Source organism: Macrosteles quadrilineatus, unplaced genomic scaffold, assembly GCF_028750875.1.
Source record: "Macrosteles quadrilineatus isolate MER2022 unplaced genomic scaffold, UCM_ALF_1.0 Scaffold_8__2_contigs__length_117827958, whole genome shotgun sequence".
NCBI classification, from domain to species: domain Eukaryota; kingdom Metazoa; phylum Arthropoda; class Insecta; order Hemiptera; family Cicadellidae; genus Macrosteles; species Macrosteles quadrilineatus.
Window position 1 is genome coordinate 97,777,083 of NW_026542601.1, and position 18,203 is coordinate 97,795,285.

At 34.9% G+C, this 18,203-nt stretch overlaps 1 protein-coding gene across 4 annotated transcripts in view; it reads right to left on the reverse strand.

Annotated features, from left to right (window-relative positions):
• The window catches only part of LOC129001336 (irregular chiasm C-roughest protein-like), a 206,987-nt gene that overhangs the window by 30,753 nt on the left and 158,031 nt on the right, over positions 1-18,203 (reverse strand). For all 4 annotated transcript variants that reach the window (XM_054428606.1, XM_054428605.1, XM_054428609.1 and 1 more), the window contains exons 2-3: positions 7,325-7,452; positions 655-838 (exon numbers count right to left, since the gene is read on the reverse strand). In XM_054428606.1, coding sequence (XP_054284581.1) covers positions 655-838; positions 7,325-7,452 — 312 coding nt within the window. The remainder of the gene's footprint in view (positions 1-654; positions 839-7,324; positions 7,453-18,203) is intronic.

Here is an 18,203-nt window from a genome sequence, read left to right on the forward strand (position 1 = left end):
TTTTACATTTTGATTTACATGTGCTAATATTTTATTTTTAAATGTGGATTTGCTTTTATTATAATGCAGTTATAGTGCAAATATGACATTACATATGCGAACATTAGACAAATGTTTAAACCATTATGATCAAAAATAGTATTGTTAAAATATTAAATATGTGAATGTACTTTCGTCTGATTTTAGACCTATCCAGCATAAATTTAAACTGTTAGTTTTGCAGATGAAACTACGGTCTTTACTATAAGAAAACTTCCTATATGGCTGAACAAAAAGTTACTTTTTTGGTTCGACTGGTGTTTTTTAGACAACTGTTAATCTTTTAACACAATAAAATAAAATAATAAATACATTCCAAAAAGCTCAAACTGGAAGAGGCGTAGAACAAATTTCATAGGAATCAAATATATTAAAGATATGAGGAAAATGATACACTTTATATAATTTAGTGTTTAGGATATAGTATGCAGGACATAAGTTACACGACATATATTATACGTACATGGTCTAAGATATAGGATACCGAATGTACACGATAAGTGATATTTGATACATAATATAAGATGCACCCAATGTAAATGTATGTATCCCTTACTGTCAGTATTGACATATGTAAAACATACTTCCTTAAGTGGGTTAGTCTATGGTACTGACCTCTAACCACAAGTCGTACAGGTGAACTTGTCAGCGCATCCTGAGTGGTGAAGTCACTCGCTGTCACCTGACACTCCCACTCGCCGTCGTCGAATTCGAGCGTCGCTGCTCGAATCCAGAGACTGCAGTCGCCGCTCTCCTGGTTCCCCGCCCACTCATACTTCTTGAGGTAGATGCCGACGGGCTGCAACAGAAGAAGTTGTAAGTTTCCAAAAAAAATCCTAAGAGTTGTGTTCTGTGGAAGTATGTACAGTAATCGTTTCAGTGAATAAAGGAAAACTTATAAAATTTAGGAATAATTTATCCATTTGTGCTCGATTATCATAACAGTGGTGTTATTTTAGGTGTAAGCTATACCCTATAGGAAAGTATCCACTAAAAGGTTTCTAGTGGTTCAAGAAACACTATAGTTGAATGGAATAATTGAACTTGAAACATGATGTTCCCTTTAAAAGTTGTGTTATCTTCAGTTACAGGTAGTTTTGTAAGTAAAAGTAGTAATCTGTTGTTGCATTAGCTATATAGTCAATCTTAGTAGTCATTATTGTTTAATTGTTGTGGTCTGTAACCCAAACTACCCCTATAACTATAATAGTCACTGGTAACGTAATGTGGGTCCTACTTTAGAGACATACAGCTTGACCATTGAAAGGTTTACTATTCTCTACATAAGTAAAGTAGTTGAAAAATACAGATTTAAATGAAAAATAATGGTATTGAATTTACTTTTCAAAAATTTAATATACATAGTGGGTGAATATGTACGATCTATAACATAGGATAGAATTTAATTGGGGGTTGCTATTACCAGCATTTAAACCATACAATCTCAAAATAAACTACGACTGTAATTTGTTTGTTGTAGTGCTGAAACAAAACACTATCATTTAATTGTTGATTTTTTCAAACAAACTAACGGAAATCCTTCAAAGATCTTCGCCTTACATTTGGTAAAAATAAATGTAAATAGATATTTATAATGCTGCATTACTAAGTAAGCTACCTAAAAAACGACCAAACTGTTACATTCCACAGTTGGCGAACCTTTACGAAACCAGCGTTTGGATAATCTTAAAACATTAAAACAACTACTAACACTGAAACACCCAAAATAGTTGTATTTTCGCACATAAAACAGGAGAGCTCCTAAATGAACCGTCTTAGCCTTAAGTTAATGAAATCAGATAGCCCAGCTCCCCGTAGTTTTTAATTAGGAAGATTTAGAGGTAGTGCGGTTGTTGTTTATTTCAAGCAGGATCTACGCTGTCCTGACACGGCACCCGGGGCTCGACCTGGGAAATTGAGCCATTTGGATTCTTCTCGAGGACAAACGACGTGTACAACGTAGCTCGTGTCATGTTTGCTACGCGTGTGTGTGCTTGTGTGCGTCTTTGTGTGATCATACGTGTTGTGCCCCCTGTATCACATATCTACCGTCCCCCAGCATGCCCCCCTCTAATTACGAGTTGTCCCCCGTTGAGTCAAACGACGCCACATTTCTCCTAGAAGCACCTAGCTTCGTTACGCGAGAGACAGACTGAGATCGTTATCGTTATCGTTTAATCTGCCTGAGGAGCAACGTTAATTTTATCGTTAATGGCGAGGAAGGCGCTCAGAAGATTATGGGGGATAGTGGTGATGTTAGTTTGCAGTTGATGTTTTCATTTAAAAGAAAATAGTGAGGCAAAGTAAATGTTTCTGATTGTCTTATAACGTAAAATCTATTTGGGGTCTATATAGCTGACTATTTGGTGTGAATCGTATTTTACTTATAAATACCAAAGATGCGGCAGGTATAATTATTTGAGACAGAGGATTTGAGAGAATGTATGCCTGGTCAAAGTCAATATATGTCTAGGTAGCTTAGCGGTCATTGCGCTCGTCAGATAATCTAAAGGTCACTGGTTCGTTCCTGAGAAAGTCAGCTGCTTCCTAGGTTAAGAAACGACTCGTATTAGACAGTGACAAGGGTAAAAAGGAATCTTGTTAGGTTGTACAGTTATCATTCATTCTCATGGTGAGGTAGCCTCTGGATCACTAAATTTAAGCTAAATGGTTTATTTTACCTGGCTTCGTCAAGTTATCCTGCTTCAGTAGTGTTTATAATTATTACTATAGTTTCTACTACTATAGTACTACTATAGTGTACTACTATAGTCATGACTCATCTTCCGGCGTCGCCACACGTTCCTCCCGTGATTAATTACACTGGCCAGTTTTACAGTATTATATTAGTTTTCTGTGTTTTTCATGTTCGTGTATGTGTTTTCAGTGTTAACGACGAATCTAACCAAATTGGTTAGATGACTTATTGATGCTTTTGTATTTTACCTGAAGGTGGCCTTAAGTCCGGAACAATAGTAGTATACTACTAAAGCAGGATCACTTGACGAAGCGAGGTAACATAAACCATTTAGCCTATAATTCATTGATAGTGTCATTGTTATAATTATTATAATGGCTTTTAGATGCCATAATGTGATGTTTCGGTACCCATATGTCGAAAAAACAAAAGTATAAATCCCTGAGTTCAGGGAAAGTTAATCTTAATTTTAGAGCGACTCCCGCTAAAAGCCATACTATAGTTACAAAAACGATTCATCTTATACATTTTTATCAAATTTACTATTATAACACAACGAACACCGATTTTATCCATGGTCAGTGTTTGCAAATTCAAAAATGCAACGTAAATTTCGATACTACTGGAGATTATCTCCGATAAGATCACTGGGTAATGTAAGCTCTACGGCAATGAACCAATGAACGGTGGGATCACGACTCTTCATGTCGACTCAAATGATTCGAATCATATCCGTCACACTCCATTGGGCTGGAGATTAAGCCTGTTTGATTTTTCGAATAATCGGAAGCGGTGGGGCCTGACGAATCATTCGCCGCTGCAGGATTCCATATTCTCTACACCTGAACTTAAAACTTGCAAAACTTGAAAGTTGTGGAACCAGACGCGCTGATTGGAAATTACTTTTGAGTTTTACATCGGTATGGCAGTAAGGTTCATAACAGACATTTGCGTTGGATTTTCCTTCTTGAAGTTTTCTTTGTTTACAAATGGCTGATAAACTGATTAGAGCGCAGGACTTCATTCTAGGAGGTTTGGGTTCAAAACTTAGCGATAACCAATAGCTGTGCATCAGAGCCCATGAAACCAAAAAGGTGCCTTAAGATAGGAGAAAACTCTCTGCAAAGATGATATCCTTCTACTAAAGTTTATCTTTAGTAGAGCTATTTGAGGTGTTTATTTTTTATGTGTGCAATACATTTTTGAATCAAATGCTAAAAATATGTAAACAAAAATTAATAGTTGAACTGGTTGATACTGGTCGTGTCAAACATCCCAAAACACATCCAAGAAAAACTACTTGGCTCATGGTTTCATTCAAAACATGATAATTTGTTTGAGAGAAATTAAAAAAAATATAAACAATTGGCTTGATTTGGTTAAAAATCTAATTGTTTCCATTGCCCTCACTGAGAACTCATTAGTTTATTTTGTAATTATCTAGTGAAATAGGAAACCAGGCAAACTCGACAAAATCAATTCAACTAATTAACAATTACTGAAGTGTCATTACTTTTATAGACGAGTCAGTTCAGTCACCCAGAGATAATAAGTGTTTAGATTATTTTTTTATGTTTTGTGATCGCTTAGTTTTTTACATGTTTGAGTACCTCATTATTCCTTGTTGCAAGCTCGTTTGTTGTATTATTTTGATTTTATTTCATTTGCACATGCTTTTTGTGGATTATTTACATTACAAAGTTTCAAGGTTGGTTTTGATATAGAAATTATGTTTTTAAAAAACTGTTTTTTACCTTACATCGTTTTGTATATACATTTTCTTGCGTCGTTGGCCATTTTAACTACGATTCGTGAACACCAATATAGTTTGTAATTTTAAAATATATCATCAATATAACAAATAAATAATCATCCAATGTCAGTAATGAAAATATTCTAGGAAAATGTCTTTGTACAAACAAGCCTATTTCCAGTTTTAACAGTTAAAACAATGAGACAACACTATAGTAAAAATTTATTTTACCAACATCAACAGTAAACAAATGTGTTGTTTATTCATAACTGACCAAATATCTCTTTCTGCCTATTTTCGTTCTGACCTAACCAACTACTACACCTTGATTTTGGGACTATGTAATATTCCACAATTACAGGCTGTGCCAAAATTAATTTTGTTCTTGGAAAGTAAGTTTTCCACTTTCACACCCTACCAAAAGCTCCACTGAATCTTATCGTTGACGCAATATGAGGGATAAGCCAGTTTATGTGTCTCATCAGGTGACGAACACCGTCACAAATCCCGTATAACGTGGCACAGACAACGCTAACTGAGTTAGAAGATTGGGATTTGGAGAGGCAACTTTGGTCTGAGATGTTGGCAACTTGGGCAACAAAACTAACCTAACTCCGGCGTCGAATTGGATTGACTTCACAGTAAAAGTTGTCTGATGGAGTTTGCACAAACAGAAGGTCTGGTGAATCACGGCATTGGTTGAGGAAAGTCGTTACAGCATTAGAACTGCGGTAGATCGGTCGATAGTATTATGTGGCGCTTTCAATTCAATCGGATAACTATTGAAATGCCACTTTGAAATACAGCACTATTGAAATATTGATTTGAAATATTGCTTGTGGTTACGGTTTTGACGTGTCTGTGGGTTTAAGGAATATTTGTGTTGTAGAATAGGTATTTTACAGTGTTCAATATACATGAAAATGTGAATAAATATTTATGTAGTTTTGTGTAAAAATCTAACCTACTCAAGATATAAAACATTGGTTTTACTAATATAAGTGTATTAGTTAGACTGGGTGGTCTCAGAGAATCTATAGCATTTGGGGTGGAACACTTCTGCTCCATCTACAGTGCTAATGGATTTTGCTGAATGCCACAACCCACTAGTTGGTAGCCGACCTTTCGCTGTAGACTCGCAACTAAAAAAACGCCCATGTATCAGGCGTAGACATCAAGGAAGAGGAGATTTTAGTGAATAGTCTGCTTGGTAGTGTTCTCACTGCAGGATACCACCTGTGTGCTTAGAACATACTTCTCTAAACATTATCGTTCCTAACACTTCAATGCACAAAGATCATTTACCCATTTTACCTCTTGAGCCATAATAATGATCAAAGTATGACCCATTACTTCATCTTTGTAATTTACACAATTATGTCAGTACTCGGTCCCATATCAGAATCAGTTCTATTCATTTCCAACAATCGCTTCAGTCATTGAACTTGGGCTAAAACAATTTCTCTTGAGGCCCTAGCGACTCTTCTCCCAATATTCCAAAAAAGACATTCTTCCACTTGGATGGAAAAGTAGACAACTCCTCATTATACATTCTGGACCTTAAGCATACTACAAATCATGATTCATTCAATGTTATAGGCCTATTAGTTTGTCAGAATTATTTATAATTCATCAATGTTTTGATAGGTAGAACCGTTCTTCAACACCATATCCACGGTGAAGGTATAGTTTCTAGCCAGCACTATATAGACCTACTAATGTGGGAAGTTGCTCCATGGATGACTAATTTTTAATAACATAACCATACAAATTTAATGGATTTATGAATCCATCACTTACGTTTCCATACCTCAAACCGTTCCTCAACCGTTCCGTGGTGAAGGTATAGTCGTAGCCGAGCACCGTATGCTAAGGTCGGTTTGCATGATGCTCTATTACCCAACCACATAATAACACAGAAGCCAGACTACCCTGGGGCCACACTCGCCGTTCTGGCCGAGGCATTCTGGGCTAATTGTTGTCCTCTACCTCACCCGAGTCACGCACTTTATTTCTGTAAATTGGATTTCCAAATGACGACCGTCGCTGGCGGTTGCTCCACGGCTGTCTGTAGCGGTTATGCAGCGGCTAGCGGACGAGCGGCTAGCGGACGAGTGCGGTCATTGTAATCAGTCGTCACGCTGATGATTTTTACTAGCTAATGTTTTCTTTGTCCTGCTTTCCCTATTTCCTGTCCCCGTTGTGGAGATTGCGGTAAGTGTTTATTTCCCTTATTTTATTGTAAGTAAATCCACTTTAAGGGAAAGCTGGAATAGTTGAAATTTTGTTGCGGTGGTAAAGTAGACTATTGTGAAATGTAAATAAAATATCTTGGGATAACACACAGCTTTATAGTGTCAATTCAATGTGACTGCATCTATAACACTTATATTATTGTTCATAGAAACGGCAAGAAAGATGTTTAATAATATATGGTATTCACTTACATTCCATTTTTTCATTTAACCACTTGAATGGAACTGCCTCTCTGCTAATCCAACAAATCGTTAATATTTTAATATGTAAAGTTATTGGTTTAAACACAATAATCTATGGTTGAGGTGCCTGTTCCTTGAGTCTTCCTTGAGTAAAGTTATGAGTCAGTTTTACGTTTTATCAGTTTATTTGTTCTCTTGTTACGCCACTAAGTAAAATAAATGCTTAAAACTTTACAAACATTTGTATAATGCTAAAAAGTTTTTTGAAGCTCCTAAGGGTGCTAGAATCTCATTTGTGTTACATGATGGTCATGCCCCGTTGAATAGCACAAGTAGGCCTACCTACTATTTACTACTTAGCCACTTAACAATACTGTAATCACTGTTACGACTGACCTTATTGTCCTTCTGCCAAGAGCACGTGCCTCTCTTGTTGAATATCTTACAGTCAAGTCTGATGTCTTCTCCAGGGTTGACCTCGGAGTAATGAGGCTGCTTATCAAACTTCTGCAACGTTGCCGCATCTGGAACAATGACACCACCTTCAGTTACTTCATAGTTTAAAATAACACTCAATCTGTGAAATGGCCATAACATCGTCTAGAGACACTTCTGTTTGTGTTGGAGATGTCATGAATCGGAGTCGTCTAGCGAAATGGACAAGGTTTGTAAGAATGTACACAATTGATCATCAGATTGCAGCAACATCTTCGCATGAGATGCCTCAGCTTACGAGGTGTCAGCTAGAGTCAAAGATAATATGTCCATCTATGCAAACTTCGATTGTAAATAATCGAATGTGTCGAGGGTAGTTAGTTGTTGGTGATTATCCGAATTGTTCATTGTTGTATTAACTCCTGACTGTGGATTGAATATTTGAAACATTCTTATAACTAACTTAGGAATCGTTATTAGTTGGATATTTCGCTTCCTTGGTAATGGCTGCTTATTAAGTAATGCTGAAGAATGTTTTCCGAATACATACACGTAATGTTCTTTGATTAATTATAGTTTTTGGTTGAGCTAGGCCTTTTGACCCACTCTAAAAAACTTGTTACCGTAAGGTTTTTATGGTAAAATTTTACTATTACTATTTATTGCATCCCTGTATATGTTCACCTGTAACATGGTTAACCAAAATATCTTCAGTTAGTACCGAAGTAATAGTGGAACAGAGTTTTACCTATGCAACTCATTTAGCTTACTACTTTAAAAAGTACAAAGAAAAATCTAACCTCTTTGAGTACTGAGCACTAATTATATCCCTTCACACACAAAATATGCAATTGCTTTGACACAATAGGCAACGTATCATGTTTACAGCTTAAGAGGTAAAATTTCAATTAGATTAACGCCCTAATTCCGTAAGGCGGGTCAGCGATGTCCTGAGGGAATTACCGGGACAATGGGCAATCAACCCGACTAATCGGTTTATGGGCAATCTACGCATGTTGGGCAAGCAGGAAGGGGGGTTAAGTGATTTGTATTAGTCTTGATAGCTTCCGTGTCGTTGGAAGCGGTCTTAATGACATCGATAGCAGATCCGATGCGATTACTCGATCTACTCATTCGAAGTGATACGTAATTGAATCTTCCGTGTCGGTAGAAGCTGTCAAAATGAAAATGACTTCGGTGTAAACAATTGAATCTTAAGTTTCGGTGAAAGTGGTTGTGACGACAACGATAGATCGATAACACTCAATGTACTCGTCCTAGGTGACACATAATCAAAGGTAGAGGTATCCATAGTAAGCTGAATAGGAAATCCTTTGTGATTACTCGATGTACTCATTCTAAGTCCTTAACGATATAATCTTCAGTGCTGGTGGAATCGGTCATAATGATATCGATAGCAAATTCGATGCGATATATCGATGTTCTCATGTTGCTAATATAGTTTTTAATATTATAATATTTGTATATAGTTGGCTAGCTGAGTGGTTTCTTAACTGGACCTAGTTGACCCAACAGATGTTTGGGCTCTAATAAAATGCTTGTGGCTAAAGGATCGAAGGATTGAAGCTGGTGTTAGTCAATAAAAATACTGTCAGCTAATATTCAGCTAAGATTGTCCTTCAGCAAATTTCGTGGCAAATGTAATGTATCAGCACAAATAAATCAGACGGATACATACTTGTTAAAATACGTTTCGATACTGAATAAGACATTATAGAGGCCAGCTGTAGAAAATTTTTATATTTTGATTTTACTTAAGGAATACGTAGTGATTATAAGAATGAGCCACTCATATAGATGGCTCTAACTATTACAATTAGATTTTTAATTTTTGTTTATAATATTATTTCAATAATGATTTTATTTCAACATTAAAATCAAACAATCATAATTAAATATTGTTAATCAAAAATGTCACAGTAAATCCTATCAACACTTCAATCACTCCATCAAAAACAAAAAGTTGTAATATCTCATAAAAATATCGAATGTCAGCCGGTGTCAAAAGCTGAAGTAGTGAAAGATTCGTTAAATGTTGCCATCAAGTGTCAAACGCAGTGAAAAATTAATCTCGTTACTGATTTTATCAATCGCTCTTGCATCAGCGTTCACCCGCTTCGTCACTAACAATTCATTCGATTGTTTACCTAATCGAATGGGCCTTTGGAAAATATAATGTGAAACGTTACATGAATGACATGTTGACGTGTTTTCGCTTCTTTCAAAGCTTCATCTGTTCAAAACAGTTTTACAGTTGTTTCAGAAACGCGGATTATGATATTAGATATTCAAAAGATATTTTTCATTCTCTTTGTCTTCTTATAATACTGTTATAATTGACAAGAAATATAAAACGTTTGATTTGTACTCAGATGTTTTGTGCTCTAAATTACATTATCAGGCTTTGTTTTGCAGTTGATATTTTTCAGACATCTTCAACAGTTAATGTTATAAATAATTTGATTTTGTAGGTAGGTAATACAAATATGATCGATTAACAAAAAGATTAAGATTATTCACTCATTTCTATTTAGTTCTATTATATGACACCCAAATAAAATACTGACACTAATTTAAACAATACATAGTAATATGATGGCACCTCGAGGCAGTTATAACAAATCTGTACCCCACTTGTGGCATCATAGCTGATGTGTTACTATGTCCGAAGAGCCGTGTAAATACATTTTAAATCGTGAAAATATGTTCCGGAGCAGCCATATGTTAATGCAGTTGAACCAATAATTGTTTAATTATATGTTTTGACTTAATAACTCACAAATATTTTGCTCCAACATCAACAGTATTGGATTTCATTTAGATGTCGGATAAGATTGTAATCAACAGAAATCATCTTCCACACCAAACACTACTCACAAACCCTTAGCCGATTAGCTGAGAATAATTGACCATTGTTTTGTTAATTCTCTCAAACCATCCGCCACGCCCAGAGAATGAGGTTGTTAAATTAATTGATGTTCATTTACAGCTTAGATGTTCTTTGCACAGGTTGGATATTCTAAAGTCATATGGGGTAGTATGAGGAGATTTATGTTATCATTGGGGTGAATACATTCGTTGATTACTTCATTAGTTGATTTTATTGGTTCGTTGAAGAAAAGAAAGCGATATTAAGGTATATGGTCTTGTAAATAAATATGAACAAAGACCAAACGGTTGTGATTTTAGTTAAACAGTGATTTAAATGTATGTGCTGAATTTAGCGTACACAATTAATTTGTAAAAAAAATCTATTTAAGTAAAACAATCTTTGTTGGGTGTTTTACGTTTTTATACTACCTAACTAATAGAACTTTTTTCAAAAACTATATTTCAACCAATATTACAGGCAAATGGGTAAAAAAAGCATCATTAACAAGTTAAGAAGGGTTTTTGACCATTCTTTCAACAAACCTGGGACAGTAAATATATTGCTGAAACTAATTCGTAAAATTATTGCGTAAAAATCAGTTAAAATTAGGTACATACAACATAATAGTCCCTTTCCCAGAGGTTCATTGATATGAAAAAAATACCTCCAATACGCAATATGGATAGAATAGTTAACTCATAAACACCATAGGTACATGAACCCGTAAATAGTATTAAATTAAATTACCTTACACCAGAATAAAATAGTACCTTTGTACAACTGTGGAATAAATTAAATTACATCGAACTTTCAAGAGTGAAATGAATGAAACTGACATGAGCCTGAGTGTTTAGTAGTTATTGTTTGAAAAGTTGTTAAAACGTGTTGACAGAGGATATTTAAGTTAAGATAGCTTTGCCATCAGAATCGATCATTGGATTTAGGTCCTACCTGTCAGAAGTCGTTGCGACTTAGCCGCGCGAAACTGTCAAAGCTCCAGCTGTTCGGGGATTTTCACTTGACAATGTAACACTCTGTGAACTACGACTTTTATTTAATATAATGTTATTAAAAATATATTGTAATTTCGAATTTTTTGACATTATTCAAGTGAAAAATATTTATTGTATGGGTTTTCGCACATCAATCCAGTTGTCAAGTTTGTTGAACTTCATAATAATCATTAGGCCTTGATTAGATTTACATCATTTTGTTGTATTTGTTGATAGTTACAAAACAATAATATAAGTATTGTTCTCTTAGTCCGACTTAAAACTAAAACTGTACAGTAACATGAGTCTATGTCCAGTTTTTGGATTTGTTTTGTATTTAAGCCAACACTAAATTGATATAATTATTAGTTATTCAGAGTTATAGGTTCAAAAATTGTTCATTGAAAATGTATTTTGTTCCAAGTATCGAAGTTATATAGGCTATCATTATTTATTAGTAAACAAAATATAATTCTATTGGATAAAAAATAGATTACAGCATAGTATAAAATCACTTAATTATTATATAACACAATCTTAAATGAAATCGTGATTTTAAAACCTAGTGCAGAATTTTAAAAATTTCCAGATCTGGATGAAAGAAATCATTGTTCCAACTAAATAGTCGTGGAACTATTTTGTTTTGTTTTATGATTTACACATTGGTTTTCAATACATCAACTGCAGTACAATACAAAACAAAGTGGTACATTTAACATATAAAAGTATTAAGAGACCGACATCAGCAACATTCGCACCAAAACAAACATCCCGCTATGAAAAGCCTTAGTTACCAAGCCTGAATCCCGAAACTCGTTTCGACGATATAAAGCCGTAATCCACATACATTTTGGATCAGGCGAGGCCATAGAGACAATACGGCTTTGGCGTTGTCCACTTTCGATAAATATGGAAATGGCCTTTGCCACCCGTACACATAAATTCACTCTCGATTTCGACCGAATACAAGGGTTTTCTTGTCTGGTGCGTGAGTGTGAGACTCGTGATAGGATACATATGCATGAGGTCGAGTAAGCCCACCCGGGCAGACCGTGGGTGGTCTGGACAAGTCAATCTACCTTTGTCTTGCGCGCTCACACACACACTCACACACACACACGTGTACTGTACACACCCACACACGCACACGCACACCTGCCAAACTTGTAGATAGCTGCTACCGTGGCACGCACCGACCCCACGGAGATGATCTTTTTATGATCCCATCTCACAGTCTGATGCCTCTGGAAAGAGAAAGGGACCGAGGAGTGATCCTTGGGGACACCCAAAGTGTTTGTGCTCAACGTCATCCTTGAGGGGAACAGGTTTTGAATTCAATACTTTTTGTTTTGTGCTTGGTTTTTTTCATTTGTGCAATTAAAAAATTATGTTATGATTGATTTGTTGGATTTTATAGAACTATTTAGTCTGAATCGATTGATGATTATTTGAAACAACTGTAATAAACAGCTCTAGTGGTTTTGCGTACTTGAGACCCGTAGTAGGGCCTAAATTGTTACTTTTAAGATTGTTGGTCACTTGAGGATGAATAAGATCAAAGTCAGATTCTGGATCTCAAAACTAAGGTTTTGATATTTTTTATGCATCGGAAATCGGAATAGAACTTAAATAATAATATCCCTGTCTTTCCAAAGGTTCTGCAACTGACAATAAACTACTATATAAAGTAAATAAATACTGATGTAAAATCAAAATCAATCGTTACAATTAAAATATCTAGTTTCAAAAGAAGGGTAAGTAATACTTGTAGTATATTGTACGAGGACTAACCAGCAAACAGGTGAAAATAATTTATCTGTTATTAATAAAACCTGAGAGACACAAAGCATTTAATCGTGATAGGTGCGACACTAATTTTGCTTCTGTAATAAAAACAATCTCACCTCCACCCACTTTTGTGAAATTCCAATCGAGGAATGTGGAAATAATCAAATAACAAACCCATCAAACGGCTGATTAGAATCGTTGACGAAACAGGAATTCAATTTTGCAGCGGTCAGACCGGTGATGTTGAGGTTAGGGTGCAATATTGGCGGGAACGAACACTCAGCAACCAATCACAGTGCTGGAATCGCGCGCCAATTTGAGACAGTTGGAAGCATCGCGGCCTGGAACATGGCCTTCAGTCACGTGATATATGCCTTGTTATGGGTCGTTTACAAAGGTTTATGCCCACTTTGGAGTAAATACAAGTCTGTAAACTGAAGTTCTGTTTGTCCTGCTAGCAGCTTTACGTCTTTTCCTAAGCTCTTAAACATTGTTAAATCATTAAATCACTATACCATTTTTAAAGATGTCATTGCTCACAACTTTAATACGTAGTCGATTTTTTAACATACTCCAACATTGCCGTTCCATGCGATTCATCTAATGTAAAGATTATAGAGCATAAAGATTTTCCAGTTTAAGGATTCGTAAAATTTTAAGACTAGTTTAGTTGTCAAAAAGCTTATCTCCACGCCAAATTCTCATCACCAGGTAAATGATTGATTCTAAAATAATTAGGCTCAAGACTATGGTTTTTGCCAGTCCCTTGAAAAATCCTAAAAACGCTTATGAGGTTAATTATACTAAAACATATTCAGTTTGCAAATATTTAATACTAGCAGAGTATCCGTCCTTCATACGGGGTTAGCATATAAGTATAAAATGCTTATTGCAGTTATGGGAGAGGGCATGGTTTAAGAACATTTGGTTCTTTTAATTTATATGGTATAGCACATCTACCACTGCACCGCACCTTACATCTGCCACTGCACCGTACCTAAAGAGAAAAAAGTAAAGTTCTCAATGTGTACCACAGCTTTTTGTTGCTAGTTGGCTCAAATTAGCTGTTGTCATAAATGTAAAAAAATCGTGCTGCATCCTTTAGGTAAACCTTATAACTCTTTAGTGCTCTTTATCATAGAACCAACTTGTGCAATTGAAACAGCTAAAAAATGCTTTAATTCATTTTAAATATGAATATTCATAAGGTTAACAACTCCAGAGCCACTGGGGCGGAGCCCGAAAGAACTTTTGAGATAGAGTATGTCTATATATTAATCAGGAATGTGAACCATCATCATACCAAATTTCATCCCTGTCGGTTTAGTATTTTTCACGTTTACTTGTCACAAAAATCCATCCATCTATCCATACATCCATCCATATTTCCATACATCCAAACTTTCTCACTTATAATATTAGTAGGATAATTGTGCGCAGGTTAAATTTTTAAGTTAGCAAAAATATATCGCCTATCCAACAAAGTGTTTGTATTCAAATAAATACACATACGAAATACAAAATGCCACGTAGGTCAGCATATAAGGGATGTTATTCTGTGCTTGGGGAGCTGACACGAAGGGATGATGACGAAATTATCATATTAACGACGTCAACACCTGGCATGAGACAGAAGAGTTTCTAGGTGAATTTCGATGAATTAGGAGTCTAAAACCTACTGGAATAACAGTATTCATCACATGGCATTTTTGTCTTTTCTATTAACAACTCTCTTGTACGTGTATTGAAGCAGTTATATTTTGTCTGCAAAGTAAAATTACTTGATTTAATCATAAATCTAACTTTGGTAGCTTCATTTTGACCGTTTCCTTTAAATTTAATGACTCTAGAATTATTTAAACTAGTCTCGTGTATAGATAAGCTTTTGATTGGTTTATAAGTAACATAATATAGTATAACCAACTTTCAACATTGGCAGAATAAATGTTATAAACTGTAAAATTATAGCAATTACAATTTTATTTAATAGACCAACAGAATATCTGCTGAAGTAACATGTAAAGAGAAGCAATTCAGTGCAACGTAATAATAAAAAAATAAAGAAATGATTACGTCAATTTGCGGTTTCCTAAAAGTTACGTCACTGTCCATCGCAGTTGTTTTAATTCAGTGAAACCCATATGCAATTAAAGTGTCAACCACAAAAACTACTCTCTCCGCTCTTATCAAATCTTTCGTAACCGTTTCAAAATTAAAGCTGGGTCCAGAAACTTATTTTATAATTATAGTGGCGAAGATTGTTCAATATGGAGCCTGATTGCTTTATTACTCGAGAAAACACAGGAATTAATAAAAGGTAAACAACCTACGACCCTGACCTGGCCTGTAATGACCCATGATTGGACCATCCAACCGGTCCACTAATGGACTAATGGGGTCCAGTAATCAATCTGTTATGGGGCGTCGCTGTCTTAGAGGATAATCAAACGGGGAACTGGACATGGTAAACATTGTAAAATGCAAATCACTACAGCGGTTTCGTAATTTCAATCAAGAATTCACTTGCCAGAGCCAGGTTTATGCACATGTTACCGTAATAGATGCAAACGTGATATAAGACCGGAGTTATTGAAGGATGAATTGATTTAGAAGAAAAAAAAAGCTTCGGTATCAAGCTCTAGAAAGTTGTATTTTCATTCTTCAACAAATATGCTGTATAATACTCTTTATCTGTAGCTAAGGGAGTTTTCTAAATTAACGTTTACTATGTGCACAGTTACTGGACGTACATTAAAACCAAACACGTGTCATAATGAGGCTAATAATTTATAGTCAATGATTTTTACACCAATTTGGTGAAAAAAATTTGAAATCTCACAAGGTAATCTTAGGAGGTACTAGAGTATATTTTGGGTTTTTATCTCTTGAATTCTTCTTTAATTAAACAAATATATCCTGTATTCGTTAACTAAAAATTTCCTGGATATTTTTACTTATTTTTATGTTTCGCACACCTACAACATACTGACGTGCGATGATTAATAATTTATAAAGAAAACCACTCAACTTGGCCACCCAACTGCTCAAAAAAATACTAAAAACTAGAATCATAATAATATTAATGCAAATCCATCAAGGCTAACATGATATAAAATTTACCATGCAAATCAAAAATAATATCTTAACTCTTCTCCAAATAATTTATTCTACAACAATCCATGATGATAACGTTGCTCATGAATACATCCAGTAGCGTCGTACTCATGCAATTCTAACAGTCACACAATAGTATTTCAATTGGCGCACTGATTATGGTGTTCAGGTGGAAATCATTCCGATAATGTGGTACCACTGCGGTCGCTTGGTCACGTGGTCGTATTATCTGTAATGCTATTGGTCGGTCGTTCTAACTGCTTCTACCCGTCGTTTGGCCCCTTTCACCCTTGAAACACGTACCTTAATAAATCGGTTGGTCGTTTTACACGAGTGCAGGTTTGGCTGATATAGTTGAGAGGCTGATTGGATAGAACGTTTTCCAACATTTCGAAAGTTTATCATAATTTAATTAATCTCGAATCTGTATCGTAAAATCGATAGGCAACAAAAGATTGTTTTTGTTATTAATATAATATGGAAGTTTTTTTATCCCCGTGTTTAAGCTTTAATTTTGTTTCTAAACGACACCTAAGACAACTATAGGTTATTTCATTGTCTGAAACTCACTATTGCTTACTTTGTTAAAATGTAGTTTATTATTTAATTCAGTCTCTGAGCAGACAGCACCAGAAGTTGGTCGAAGTAACAATGATTTTGGCGGTAGTTTTAATAATCAGTGTCAATCAAAAATATCAAACATACTTATGCATCTCTATGAATCACATGAAGAACATTTCGAGGTTAGTTCCAGTTTATAGAATTGCCATTTTGTTGTTTACAGTTTGTTTTTGTGACCTAACCAATTATTAGAACTAAATATACCAATATAATTGTAAACTGTGTTTGTGCTCTATTAAATAATTTATTCATTGTGTAACCATCGACCAAGGTGCAAATATTAAAATACAAACCTACAGTAACAGAGAAAATGTCAACATCTGTGCACTCAAACATTATAACCAAAAATCATACAGGTTACAAATTTAAACAACAGGGAAAACTCAACGAGTACTATCTGAATGCATTACTGATTCTAAATTGAAAATTCATGTTTTAATAGGTACTGTAATAAAAAATCCATTGTGTAAACCAATCAATTTTAAGTACTACCAATACAAAATGGTTGGTTAGGAAATGGATTTTCGTAACAACACAAGATTTCCCTGTGGTGATAAAGGGAGATTAAGTGTAGTCAACAAGTGTAGGGAAGGCAGTCATATGTCAGTCTACAAGGACATTATAACAAGAATGTCGTCATGTCCTCCAACCGGCGAATAACTCCAACTCTCCTCAGGGACTGTAATTTAGTACTTCCCCGAACATAACCTGTCATGCCTGTCCATGTATGTAATATAGAATATCTAAAACTGTTCAAAAATATATTGTTATCCCGATATTATTATTTATTCTTCCAATAGCCAAATGCCAGTGCATACAAAAATACAGATGTAGAGTTGTGTTACAAATATAATGTTTTAGGAATAAAAAATTTTTACTCGTAGTGTTATTTTTTAAATTATTACCTATGCAACCACAGTTGTTGGTATGACGACTAGTTTTGTCTCTTACAACTTCATCAGGTCATTTTTTATTCAACCACGTCATTAATGCTATTAACAAATTGTGGCATGTCTTTAAAAACATATCACAACCAAAATAATTGAAACTTTTCATGTAAAAATTGTTAAAATGAAATAAAAATTTATAAAACTATTGGAACTGTGTGGGCTGGACAGCACTGTGTTATCACTGTCACTGGCTAAATAAAACTGACTGAATCATGATTCTTCTTCTCTCCAGTGCCACCTGTATTTCGGTTTGTTTTGTTATTCTTATTTTATACTTATTTATTTGCCAATATATGTAATAGTTATTTTCTGCATTTTTTAACGTGTATGTTTAACTAGCACAGTAACAATGTTTAAGAGTAATAAGGGCTAAAAAAGAATAGTAATATGACTTTGCGATATTCGATTCTGTTGATGGATTTACACTGTTATAGAAAAACACATATTTCAACACGAATTTATATACAGTATTAATACTTTAG